General features: G+C 30.7%; 1 protein-coding gene across 1 annotated transcript in view; it reads left to right on the top strand.

Annotated features, from left to right (window-relative positions):
- Positions 1 to 14671, top strand: part of LOC114337049 (zinc finger protein 235-like) — a 37717-nt gene that overhangs the window by 3394 nt on the left and 19652 nt on the right. Inside the window, exon 2 of the mRNA XM_050661539.1 lies at positions 1560 to 1793. Within this exon, the coding sequence (XP_050517496.1) occupies positions 1560 to 1793 (234 nt within the window). The remainder of the gene's footprint in view (positions 1 to 1559; positions 1794 to 14671) is intronic.

Here is a 14671-nt window from a genome sequence, read left to right as displayed (position 1 = left end):
GAGATATTGGAAGTTTAAAATGAATGAATGAATAGATCAAAATAACTATGCCGTTTCATTTTTAACGTCCAATATCTCGAAAACTAATGACTTAATCGTTACCAGTAAAGAGTATATTATTTACATAGAAAGTATTGGAGAATCGAAAAATATCGCTGAATAGTGATTCCCTCAGTGGCGTACAATTTGGGAAGGGTCAACCATTAACTATTCCCTGTCGTACGCCTCTGGTAGTAGCTAGAAACTTTTATTTATCACAATTTAGTAGACTGTATAGTACCTACACTTTTTGCCAAGTTTTTGCAATTGAAAATAGAGTAACATTTAATAAACAAATTCAATATCTCAAAAAATATTAAATATTTTTGGACCAATTTTTTTGGTTAATACTGATAACATACCGCAACTTCTCCTGTAAAATAAGATATTTTATAGTGCTTATTTAAAACGCTTAACATAATTTTTTGCGAACTTGTTTTTAAAGATTTATGTATAATTATTTAAATAAATAGGGGGTCAAATTTAATTTAGTAAGTCTTGTGTGATAGATTTACCCTTCAACTTTGCAGAAAATAATCCTATAGACCTTCATTAGTAATTTAATGACCTCAGCAGTTAAAAAAGTATTTTTTTTTGCAAAAATGACCTCTTTTTAATTATTTAAACAATTATCCCCTTGTATGATTTGGATACTTTCTTGAAAATATCTTTTGTACCCACCTAAACTTTGATATAAAATGTGTTTCAACCTGTACGAATTTACATTTTGATTTACATGTAGTGTAATTTTATTTTACTAGACTATTATGATTATGCTAAATCCGAATCTGACGTTACAACTGGTAAATTAAAAAAAATTTTTGAGCTCAGTATGTCCGTCTTGTACAGTATGTCCGTAACTTGGAATCATATGGGAAATAGTGGGAAATGAGTACAAACGGACCGATTTAATGCATCCAGGCGTAACAGGGAAAGGCGTAAAATGTCGTCTTTCAAAATTTTCAATGTGTTTTAAATGTATTCATTTTTTCGAATCATGAGAAAAGTAATAAGTATTTTTTAAAAATTTAAACGCTAAATGATAGTTTACGTTATTACTGAGGGCCGCAAGTCCGTTATAATAAATAAAAAGTTTTTTTTTGAATAAAATATTTGCAATTAAAAATCACAATATATTTTTTCTTTTATTTTCACTCCTGTGACTTATTAAAATAAACAATATAGAAGTTTTCAGGGACTTTCGGCCCTCAGAAATAATGTAATCTTTCATTCTTCGTTTAAATTTTTCAAAAATAGTTATTAGATTTCTCAGGACTCGAAAAAAAAAATACATTTAAAATACATTGAAAATTTTGACAGGCGACAATTTGTGCCTCTCGCTTTAATAAAATTTCGATGTCATTGACTTGCAAATTGTTTTTTTCATAAAATCTTAATTTTTAATATAATAATTCGTTAAATTTTTAATTTTGAAACTAAAAAGGTACCTATAAAAATTTCAATTACTAAAGTTATAATACCTACTAAAGTTATTATTGAATGTAATGAAAATATTAAAGATTCTAGAAACCAAGAAATATTACCATGTATTAAAGATGAAGCAGATCCTCTAAAGAAACATAACAATATAGAAGTTAAATCTGAAGTAGATGAAAGCAGTTATGGGCAGGAATCTGTATTAGATGAGTATTGCTCAGATTCAGAGAATATTAAAATAGAAAACCATGAGTTAGAAGATGTATGTAATGAAAATGAAGTTGAAATAAAAAAAGAATTGGAGGAGTATACTATTGGTAAGAAACACATCTTTCTCTTCTCTTCTTCATTTCTAAGTATCAATCTTATGTCATGAATGTGATCTTTCATTAAATAGGGGAGTCAATGTAGATCTAAAATGTGCATTGTTTCGGAAAAATGAAACAAGCTTGTTTTTTCTAAAACCTTTTTTGTTGGTTTATAAATATGTTAGAGTAAAAAGTTCTACTCACAGATTTGGCTGCTAATTGTTTATTAATTATTTAAAAAATAAAAGCTGCTTGTATAAACAATTTTAAAAATACCGGTGAATTCATAATTTTACATTGATCGAAAATATTTCTATTTTGTTTATTGCCTAACAAATTAAAAAAATTCAAAATGTAAATTCGTACAGGTTAAAACAAATTTTATATCAAAGCATAGGTGGGTACAAAATATATTTTCAAGAAAGTATCCAAATCATACAAAGGGATCATTGTTTAAATAATTAAAAAGGGGTCATTTTTGCAAAAAAAAACGTTATTAAATAAACAAATTATAAACAAATTTGAATAATTTTCAAAGGATATTTTAGGGGAAGTTTATTCGAAATTTGAATTTATCAATACATTTGTCGAAGTTACACATAAAAATAAAACTAATAAGATTTAATACAGGTGAATATTTTTTGTCAACAACCGCGTTTTTGCAATTGAAAATAGAGTAACATTTAATAAACAAATTCAATATCTATAAAACTATTAAATATTTTTGGAACAATTTTTTTATTGATTAATACTAATAACATAGCGCAACTTTTCCTGTAAAACAAAATATTTTATAGTGCTTATTGAAAACGCTAAAAATAATTTTTGCTAATTTATTTTTAAAGTTTTATGTATAATTATTTAAATAAATAGGTAGTCAAATTTAATTTAGTAAGTCTTGTGTGAAAGATTTACCCTTAAACTTTGCAGAAAACAATCCTATAGACCTTCATTAGTAATTGAATGACCTCAGCAGTTAAAAAAGTATTTTTTTTTGCAAAAATGACCGCTTTTTAATTATTTAAACAATGATCCCCTTGTATGATTTGGATACTTTCTTTCTTGAAAATATCTTTTGTACCCACCTAGACTTTGATATAAAATTTGTTTCAACCTGTACGAATTTACATTTTGATTTACATGTAGTGTAATTTTATTTTACTAGACTATTATGATTATGCTAAATCCGAATCTGTCGTTCCAACTGGTAAATTCAAAAAAAAAAAAAAAAAAAAAATTGAGCTCTTGTACAGTATGTTCGTAACTTGGAACCATATGGGAAATAGTGGGAAATGAGTACAAACGGACCGATTTAATGCATCCAGGCTTAACGCGAAAGGCGTAAAATGTCGTCTTTCAAAATTTTTAATGTGTTTTAAATGTATTCATTTTTTCAAATCATGAGAAAAGTAATAAGTATTTTTAAAAATTTAAACGCTAAATGATAGTTTACGTTATTACTGAGGGCCGCAAGTCCGTTATAATAAATAAAAAGTTTTTTTTTGAAAAAAATATTTGCAATTAAAAATCACAATATATTTTTTCTTTTATTTTCACTCCTGTAACTTATTAAAATAAACAATATAGAAGTTTTCAGGGACTTTCGGCCCTCAGAAATAATGTAATCTTTCATTCTTTGTTTAAATTTTTCAAAAATATTTATTAGATTTCTCAGGACTCGAAAAAAAATGAATACATTTAAAACACATTGAAAATTTTGACAGGCGACATTTTGTGCCTCTCGCTTTAATAAAATTTCGAAGTTCTATGACTTGCAAATTGTTTTTTTCATAAAATCTTAATTTTTAATATAATAATTCGTTAAATTTATAATTTTAAAACTAAAAAGGTACCTATAAAAATTTCAATATTAAAAATATTTTTTTATTTGGTACATGTAAATAAAATTTTATAACTTTGAACTAAAAATGGGTTTGTTTTAACACGTAACATTTTGTTATATTTTTGAATCACAATATTGTTTATACAGTTCTAAAAAGATTCCGTTATTATGGTAGGGGAGCCTAAGCGGGGATTTTTGCAGTTACTCGAGCGCGTCAGATTATTACATGGGGAGAAACCTTGTACCCTGAAAATGTACCTCTACCATATTACATTGCCTCTTAATGCAGAGGAATCCGTTAAGGGGGGGGGGCCGAAAAAGAAAATCTATCCTTAGAAAAACTCGAAATGGTCAGATTAAGATAAGGTAAGTTAAGTACATGTAAAATAGTGTATATTTCAAAAATCTGGCGATTTGAGCAGGGCGTAAGGAAATTGGTGAGTCCCAAAATTTCACTAGAAAAAAGCGAATACTTCGCGAAATGAATGACAGATCGAAAAACTAAAAAATACTTACTCAATATTTTTCAAAAATCTATCGAATGATACTAAACACGACTTCCCACAGAGAGGGGTGGGGGGTAAATTTAAAATTTTAAACACGAATCCCGCGATATTTCGCGAAATGAACATCAGATCGAAAACTGAAAAATACACTTATTCAATATTTTTGAAAAATCTATAGAATGGCACCAAACACGACCCCCCACGGAGGTGGTGGAGTAGGGGGTTACTTTAAAATCTTAAATCGGAGCCCCCATTTTTATTGCAGATTTGGATTCCTTACATAAAAATAAGTAACTTTTATTCAAATTATTTTTTCGAATTATGGATAGATGGCGCTATAATCTAAAAGAAGATTGTTGGAAGTTGAAAATTAAATTTAAAATGGACAAGTCCCCACTAAAATGGAAAACTTTACTTAACTTATTTTTTGGTTTTAGGACCTACTCTTCACAATCCAATAGGTCTCCAAAGCACTCGAGTGACTGCACATTTAGCATACTTTGCTCCCCTACTATTATCCATGTTTCAATAATTCTGTCGAAATTCCGTCCGATCCTGGCGCTGTATTGTTTTTAGTTTCTTTATTATATGAACTACCTCTTCATAGCTCATGTGCTGGTCCGCCACATTACGTATTATCTCCGGATAACATATTATCTCGTTTTGATGATTTTCATTGTTAGCATTTAGGTTTTCCTTGAAGTATTCTTTTCATCTTATTAAAATTGTTTGTTTCTCTCTTAGTAGTTCTCCTCCCTTGTCTTTGGATATCGTCAATTTTGGTCTAAATGACTGTGTGCTTTCTTTTATACTTTTATAGAATACCTGTTTTTTCAAAGCCCTTTTTTTCTTCTGCATATTTTAGTCGTTTGTATTCTCTTTTCGTTATCAATTTTCCCCTAATTTCTTGCTTTATAACAGCATCGTGTCTTTGGATTTTATATTTTATCACATACTTCCTGTAGTGCTCCATAGACTCTTTCAATCTTTGGTTGACCATCTGGATAACCATATTAAAACAGGAAATCAATAGAATGAAAATTCCACTAATAACGCGCAATCCACAATTATTGGGATAAAAGCTAGCCGTGCAAAAAATTACGTAGGTCTTGTTTTAATCTGAATGTATATTATTGGTTTATCAGTTAATTTTGATTAACGATATAAAACATAAAAAATCAGTCAAAACCTTTAACACAGAACTTTAATCAAAAATAAAAATAATTAACAAAATTATAAGTAGATAAAAATAATAAATAAAATCAAACAATATATTATTATGTTCACTACCAACACCTCTACATAACCTAACTTTTCTTGTTAAGTTGACGTACACTGCAAAGTTGACGTAAACTGGAAAGTATATCTGAACTAAGAATAGACATGCATTCTATCGCTATCTCTGTCGTTCAGAGAGCCACCTATGGTGACAATAATTTTGGATCACACGTTATTAAGTCAATAACATATCGAGGATACAACATTATGTTTTAAAATATTTAATATATACATAAAATCAGAGTTTTGGTGTTAATTTGAAAGTAAACTAAATGTAAGATCAAATACCATGTCGGGTTAGTATCATGAGGTTTTTTGAAGTGAATACTTCTTGTTGCTCGGTATGGTGTTTCTGATTGGACTAAAATCCTATTTGGCGTCATTCGAAAAATCGAGACGCGTGTCGTAACCTAAATTTTCTTGTTAAGTTGACGTAAACTGCAAAGTTGACGTAAACTGGAAAGTATATCTGAACTAAGAATAGACATGCACTCTATCGCTATCTCTGTCGTTCAGAGAGCCACCTATGGTGACAATAATTTTGGATCACACGTTATTAAGTCAATAACATATTGAGGATACATCATTATGTTTTAAAATATTTAATATAGACATAAAATCAGAGTTTTGGTGTTAATTTGAAAGTAAACTAAATGTAAGATCAAATACCATGTCGGGTTAGTATCATGAGGTTTTTTGAAGTGAATACTTCTTGTTGCTCGGTATGGTGTTTCTGATGGGACTAAAATCCTATTTGGCGTCATTCGAAAAATCGAGACGCGTGTCGTAACCTTGATTTATACCGTAATATATACATATATGTATACACTTATTTTAACTTTCTCCATCATTATTAAAACAACTTACATCCACTGCTGGACATATTTCTCCCCCAATTATTTCCACACACGGTTTTGTGCTGATTCTAGCCAGTTTTTACTAATCCGCCTGATATCATCTGTCAATCGTGTAGGTGGTCTTCCTCTACTGCGTTTACCTTGTCTTGGTCTCCACTCTATTAGTTTTGGTGTCCATATTGAGTCCTTCAGCCTTGCGACGTAACCTGCCCAGTTCCATTTGAGCTTGGTGACACGTATTATAACATCTGTGTTACTTGTTATTTGTCTGAGATCTTCATTTCTTATTTTATCCTGTAGGGTTACGCCCAGCATGGATCTTTCTATACGTCTTTGACTAACTATCATTTTCGACGCTGTTGCCTTGGTTAGAGTCAGTGTCTCTGCTCTATATGCCATTACCGGTAGCACATATTGATCAAACACTCGTCTTTTTAAACGGATCGGTATACTGCTGCTAAATATTATGTCTCTCAACGCTCCGTAGGCTGCCCAAGCAAGAGTTAATCTTCTTTTTTATTTCGCACGTTTAGTTATCACTGCCAATTCTTATTTCATGACCTAAATAAATGTACTTTTCCACTAGCTCTACGTCTTGTTCGCGTATAATCAGCTGTCCGCTAGGAATCAGATTAATTATGAATTTAGTTTTAGTAAAGTTCATTTTCAGGCCTATTTTCCAGCAGATAGCGTCTAACTCATTTAGCATTTCCTTTACTTCTCCTAGGTCATCAGTTATAAGGATTATGTCATCTGCAAAACGAAGATGATTTAACTTTTTTCCATCTATTGTGATCCATTTATTGTCCCAGTTGCGCATCTTAAAGGCATATTCCAGAACAGTTATGAATAGTTTTGGCGACAGTGTGTCGCCTTGTCTTACGCCGCGTTCTATGCTTATTTGTTTGGTTTTATGATGTATCTTAAGACCAATTGTTGCCTCTTTATAAATACTATAGATAAGTGTACTATAACGATAGTCAATGCGGCATTCATATAGAGCTTCTAAAATGCTATTCAACTCTATCGTTTCAAAGGCTTTATGAAAATTTACGAATGCTAGGAAAAGGGGCTTATTATATTCTATTGACTTCTAGACCGGGCAGTATCGTCGCCCCCGCTAGCGCAATTATTCCGATTCGATTTTTTTGCACAAACTTACTCAAAAAGAGGTCCTTATAACATATCCACAGGGTGCTGGGCGGTGCCGTGGTCGAAAAATTTAAAAAAAAAATTTTTTTAAACAAATTCACAAAAAAAATTTTTTTATTTCCAAAAATTTTTTTTATATAATTTGGGTCATTCTGAGCAAAAAAGGTCTCTTTATTTTTCTCTAAAATTGACTGTTGTCGAGATATACGCGATTAAAAATTTGAAAAATGCGAAAATAGCCATTTTCAAGGCATCATAACTCGATCAAAAATGATTATTATGAAATTCAAAAAGTGACAAAATCAAGATTCAAATACTGTCTTCAGCGTTGTGAAGAGATTTTTGTCATTAATTTATTACAAAGCTGATATTTTTAGTTATTAACAATTAGCACTATAGTCCAACTGTATCGTCGCCCCCGTTAACGAAACTATTTCAATTAGATTTTTTTGCACAAACTTACTCAAAAAGAGGTCCTTATAACATATCCACAGGGTGCCGGGCGGTGCCGTGGTCGAAAATTTTTTTAAATAATTTTTTTTAAACAAATTCACAAAAATAATTTTTTTATTTCCAACAATTTTTTTTAGATAAGTTGGGTCATTCTGAGCAAAAAAGGTCTCTTGTCATTTTTCTCTAAAATTGACTGTTGTCGTGTTATACGCGATTAAAAATTTGAAAAATGCGAAAATTGCCATTTTCAAGGCTTCATAACTCGATCAAAAATGATTATTGTGAAATTCAAAAAGTGACAAAATCAAGACTCAAATACCTTCTTCAGTGTTCTGAAGAGATTTTTGTCATTAATTTATTACAAAGCTGTTATTTTTAGTTATTAACAATTAGCGCTATAGTCTAACTGTATCGTCGCCCCCGTTAGCGCAACAATTTCGATCAGATTTTTTTGCACAAACTTACTCAAAAAGGGGTCCTCATAACATATCCACAGGGTACCTTGCGGTGCCGTGGTCGAAAATTTTTTTAAACAATTTTTTTTAAACAAATTCACAAAAATAATTTTTTCATTTCCAACAATTTTTTTTAGATAAATTGGGTCATCCTAAGCAAAAAAAGTCTCTTGTAATTTTTCTCTAAAATTGATTGTTGTCGAGTTAAATGCGAATAAAAATTTGAAAAATGCTAAAATGGCCATTTCAATGCTTCATAATTCGATTAAAAATGATTATTATGAAATTCAAAAAGTGACAAAATCAAGATTGAAATACCTTCTCCAGCGCCCTGAAGAGATTTGTGTCATTATTTTATTACAAAGCTGTTATTTTTAGTTATTAACAATTAGCGTTATAGTCCAACTGTATCGTCGCCCCCGTTAGCGGAACTATTTCGATTAGATTTTTTTGCACAAACTTACTCAAAAATAGGTTCTTATAACATATCCACAGAGTGCCGGTCGGTGGTCGAAAAATTGTTTAAACAATTTTTAGACCACGGCACCGGCCGACACCCTGTGGATATGTTATAAGGACCTATTTTTGAGTAAGCTTGTGCAAAAAAAATCTAATCGAAATAGTTCCGCTAACGGGGGTGACGATACAGTTGGACTATAGCGCTAATTGTTAATAACTAAAAGTAACAGCTTTGTAATAAAATAATGCCAAAAATATCTTCAAGACGTTGAAGAAGATATTTGAATCTTGATTTTGTCACTTTTTGAATTTCATAATAATAATTTTTAATCGAGTTATGAAGCCTTAAAAATGGCAATTTTCGCATTTTTCAAATTTTTAATCGCGTATAACTCGACAACAATCAAGTTTAGAGAAAAATGACTTGAGATCTTTTTTACTCACAATGACCCAAATTATCTAAAAAAAAATTGTCGGAAATGAAAAAATTATTTTTGTGAATTTGTTTAAAAAAAACTGTTTAAAACATTTTTCCACCACGGCACCGCCCGACACCCTGTGGATATGTTATAAAGACCTCTTTTTGAGTAAGTTTGTGCAAAAAAATCTAATCGAAATAGTTCCGCTAACGGAGGCGACGATACAGTTAGACTATAGCGCTAATTGTTAATAACTAAAAATAACAGTTTTGTAATAAAATAATGACAAAAATCTCTTCAGGACGCTGAAGAAAGTATTTGAATCTTGATTTTGTCACTTTTTGAATTTCATAATAATCATTTTTAATCGAGTTATGAAGCCTTGAAAATGGCCATTTTCGCATTTTTCAAATTTTTATTCGCGTATAACTCGACAACAGTCAATTTTAGAGAAAAATGACAGGAGACCTTTTTTACTCAGAATGATCCAAATTATCTAAAAAAAATTGTTGGAAATAAAAAAATTATTTTTGTGCATTTGTTTAAAAAAAAATGTTTAAAAAATTTTTCGACCACGGCACCGCCCCGCACCTTGTGGATATGTTATAAGGACCTCTTTTTGAGTAAGTTTGTGCAAAAAAATCGAATCGGAATAATTGCGCTAGCGGAGGCGACGATACTGTCCGGTCTATTCTCAGTTAGTAACTTTACTGCCTGCAGATGGTCGTTTGTTCCAAAGTTTGTACGAAATCCAGCTTGTTCTTGTGGTTGGTAAAAATCTAGCTTTTTTTTTCTACTCTTGATGTCACTACTTTTGTAAAGAGGTTGTATAACTCGTATAGCAGGCTAATGGATCTGTAATGTTCCAAGTCGATATTATCTCCCTTCTTATGTAAAAGTATTGTTACTGCGTTTTTCCATTTTTCAGGTATCGCCTTTTAATGAAGGCATAAGTTGAAGAGATTTTTTTATTTTACCTATAAGAATGTGGCTTGTGTTTTTAATGGCCTCTATTACGACTCCATTTTCACCTAGTGCTTTTTCATTTTTCATTTTTCTTAGTGCTTGATGGATTTCGCTAGTGGTTATCTCTGGTAGTATTTCGGAGCCCTGGTTTACTATTTTCTTTGAAATCGCTTCCCTCAGATTATTTTGATTTTGCCGTTGGTTTCCATTTAATTCCAAATAAAATTCTTTCTCACTATTTAATAAATCTTCTGTGTTTGATGGTATTTCGCCCTTTTTATTTTTCAATTTATGTATTTCGCATTTTCAGTTGTTCAATTTTCTCCGTAAAACTTTCAAACTTCTGTTTTCTTCTATGAATTTCTTAATGCCTTGAGTTTTAAACTTCCTTAGGTCTTTTCTTATTTCCTTTGACACTTTTTTGTTGATATCTGTTAACGCACGTTTTTAGTATTTTTGCTTCCTCTAATTTTACTTCGAGTTTTGATTAGTTCTCTAGTTTCTATGCTTATTTTTCATCTCTCTTTTTGTTTGGACAGTTTTTTTGTTGACTTTCGTCAATGGCTCTAATTATATTTTCATTTAAGTCATTTATCAACACAAGGCAGCGTTTATGGTGTTGGTACTTAACAACACAAGTTGGTATTAACTTTCTTAGTAAACTAAATACAATTCACCAATTTTCTATATAATTCTCTATTTTTCTGAGAAATATATGCCTCTAATTTATTATGCCACAACGTTCCATCATTACTGTTTTCTTTCCTCTTTTTTCATTTTTTTATATAAGTGTTCTCAATTAGCTCCTGATAATGATATTGTCGACACCCCCATCGAATAAAGTTATAACCCAAGTTAGACCTTTTTTCAGATTTCAACGCAGGCGAATTCAGCAAAAAATTGCGCACACATCAATATAAACGACATAGTTTAATTCTAAATAGTTTGCCTAATATTCCATTGAAAAAAGTTGTATTTTAACTTACGTGTGTCATTTTAGCGTGAAAAAGGCTGGAACACTAGATACTCCCTATGTTAAATATTTACTTTCTTTAGGCTACGGCTCCACGGGCGAGAAATTGACGCTAGCAGTAGAAGTAAAACGAACTTAAGGTTCCGCGGAACGGAATGGGAATAGCCGAACTGAACCGACTACGCACAAGTCCTGTAGTCGGTACAGTTCGGCTATTCCCATTCCGTTCCGCAGAAAGTTAAGTTCATTTTACTGCTACTGCTAGCGTCAATTTCTCGCCCGTGGAGCCGTAGCCTTATACTTGATGATTAACAAGGTTTTTAAATTGGTTACAACTTTGTTGCACGTATGTTTAATTTATAAAGTAAACTGCTCGTCAAAAGTTAGGGATATAAAAAATTCTGCTGAAATTTCATAGTAGATTTTTTCGTGAACAGATTATCGGATTCCGCTAATTTTTTTTATTATTCTAGATTTTTCTTTAGTATTTACACAGTTATGCAAAGGTTTACTCAAACTTTTTTTTGTACTTATACCGGGTGGACGAAAAGAAATGTGTTTCTTATCTTAAGTTTGAGACGCCCTGTAGGGAGGACGAGGTACAAATGTGAGTATATATAGAAATCGTATTGTAGTCTCATATATTCTGAACATTTTGTTTTTTGAATGTCCCCGATATCTTTAGAAACAAAAAAATAGACGGTTTTGTAATTTAACACGTGTTTTAACCGAAAAAAAAGTTTGAGGCACCTTGTAGGGAGAAAAAGGCAAAAAGGTGAGTATACCTCGATATTATGTTGTAGTCTCATATTTTGTGATATTTTATTTTTTTAATTTCTCTCGGAGGGACCGCAGACGTTTCGATAAAATTAGCGTCTCTTTGCAAAGACAATGACGTCGACTTTGCAAAGTAACAAGACACTTACTCAACACACACACTACACATTACACCTGAGTTAGTGATAAGTTATACAATTACGTGGCTAAAGGTTCTAGTTCTAAACCAAGGCCAGAATCAGAAAAAAAAAATTCTCTAATATCTTTAATAACAAAGAAACTAGACGGTATTACTCTTATGTGTTTAACTGTGTTTACTTACTTAATATGTGTTTTAACTGACGACATGCATCACATCACACATGTAAAACACAGAAACACATATTAAACAGTAATACCGTCTAGTTTCTTTGTTATGAAAGATATCAGAGAAATTAACAAAATAAAATATTCACAAAATACGAGACTACAACATAATATCGAGGTATACTCACCTTTATGCCTTTTTTCTCTACAAGGTCTCTCAAACTTTTGTTTCGGTTAAAACACTTGTTAACCCTTAAATAATAACATCTTAAATCAATGGCGTAAACACTAAATAACCGCCTGACAGACGGGTTTAACATTTTAGTGGTAATTTTGGTTTTTGTTAAATATTTTAATGCAAAAAAATAACTCGCTGACTTAATGAAAGTATTGATTATCTTAAAAACACAGTAATTAATCTAGTTTTTCTGTATTTATTAAAATAAAAAACATTATAACAAGAATGGAAGGATTGTTTGTGTACCTTTTTACTCCTGAAAAAAAGTGTGATAAAAATTAAACAAATTAAAGAATCCTAATAAAAATTTATAATCGAGTTAAAAAAGAGTAAGAAAAATGAAAATAAAAAGGTTTTTAAAAAATATTAAAACAAAAAAAACTGACAGGTACTATAGTTAGTACAGTGTAGCAATGGTAGTCAGTGGCAACATTTTCATCACAAATCGATTCCACTTCGCTTATGTCGTCTTCTACCTCATCAAACCATTTCAAAATAGTTTCCTCAGGGTATTTATTCCCTTATTTGATGTTTTTTTACGAACTGGGGCACATTATGTTTAATGACGAACTGGGCACAAACACTAACACTCCGTCTATTAGACGGAAATCACACTTTGCGCCTAAATATGTTTCGAATAACAACCTGCAGCAAATTGCCGGATTTAAGACTACTAAAGAACGGGCGGAGGTAAATTCCTCACCAACCATTAAAAACATATAATCCCACAGGTATTTTCCTCACCAAATTTAAAGGTTCATATTAATCCGGCAGGTATTTTCCTCACCAACTCACTCAGGTAATAAAATAAAAAGGTAGATGTAATTTAAGAATATTTATTATGAAAGAATCCGAAATCCGAATATAAAGTCGTTAATTTCCTTACATTATAATAATAGTTTATAATATAATAGGCAAAACGTATAATAGAGGTGTCAATGGAGTTTTTGCTTATGGAAAAAATCAAATAAGATAGAACTTTTTATAATTTCATTAAGAAATGTTAAATAAACAACATATCAAAAAGTAGTAGGTACTCCAAAAGTGGGTGCTTCACTTTTTATTAAACAAATGAACTGCGAAATTAATTGTTTTTTTAAATGCCGACGAAAATTATAAATTTTTGAAAAAAATAGACTTAAAAATTCTACGTAAAGAACCGAATACAAAGATTTGTCTAATATTAAATCTACGGCTTCTATAATTTTTTTATTTAAAACGCTCAAGTCACCCTTCTCACAAACATTGTCGCACTTTATAGAAGCGTTCAACGCTGCGCGCGTTTGAATTAATTTATTATAAAAATCCACAAGGAAAAAGCTTTCCTGTAGGCTGTATACCATATAATACAAAAAACGAATAAAATCCTTTATAAAAGGTATATATTTAAAAATCCCTAAAAAGGGATACATCACAGAACTAGTTTTCGATTGGTTGACCAATCATTTTAGATAAGCACTGATGATGTGTGATTACAAAATACCTTTTATAAAGGATTCTATTGGTTTTTTTTTAATTTATTATAATTTCTTAACTAATTGATCAAACTAAATTTTACAAATTGGAAACGAAAGAAGAATGTTAAAGCTATCTTAAGTTGAAATAAATAGAAAAAATATGGGCAAACGTACGGTGTGGGCGGAAAGTGAGACGTACATGAATTGTAATCAAAAATGGTTTAAAAATGTGTAACTAATACAATTTTACCTATAGGACTCTAAAATCTTACTAAACAACTTAACTTACTTATTAAATATCTTACTAAACGATATTTTACTCAAAAAAAATCAACTTAACGTTTTTAAGTAAATTAGAAGCAATTATTAGGTTGATGGAACTTTTAAATACTGTACAAAATTTTTTACTTAACTATTTACAATTCACGGACTCAATAATGGACATTTTGTGCCGTTATTCTTTTGCTTTCAAATAAGTTAGCAAATTCATATGTGATTGCCTTAAATTGTGTCAAAAATTAAACATTTTTAATCCCAAGATTGTGTATTCCGATTTCGAAAAAGAGATCCATGCAGCCGTAAGTGAAGTGTTTCTCTCTGCGAAAATAAAATGATGTAGATTTCATCTCGGACAATCATGGTGTAGAAAAATTCAAGAAGTTGGGTTTTCCTAGATCCATTAAACGTACGTGAATGTTTTGCTATAGACTTTAGTTAGATTTGCTGATTACTCAGTGAACAAGGAAAA

Source organism: Diabrotica virgifera, chromosome 9, assembly GCF_917563875.1.
Source record: "Diabrotica virgifera virgifera chromosome 9, PGI_DIABVI_V3a".
Classification (NCBI taxonomy): domain Eukaryota; kingdom Metazoa; phylum Arthropoda; class Insecta; order Coleoptera; family Chrysomelidae; genus Diabrotica; species Diabrotica virgifera.
This window is presented reverse-complemented; position numbering and strand designations above follow the sequence as displayed.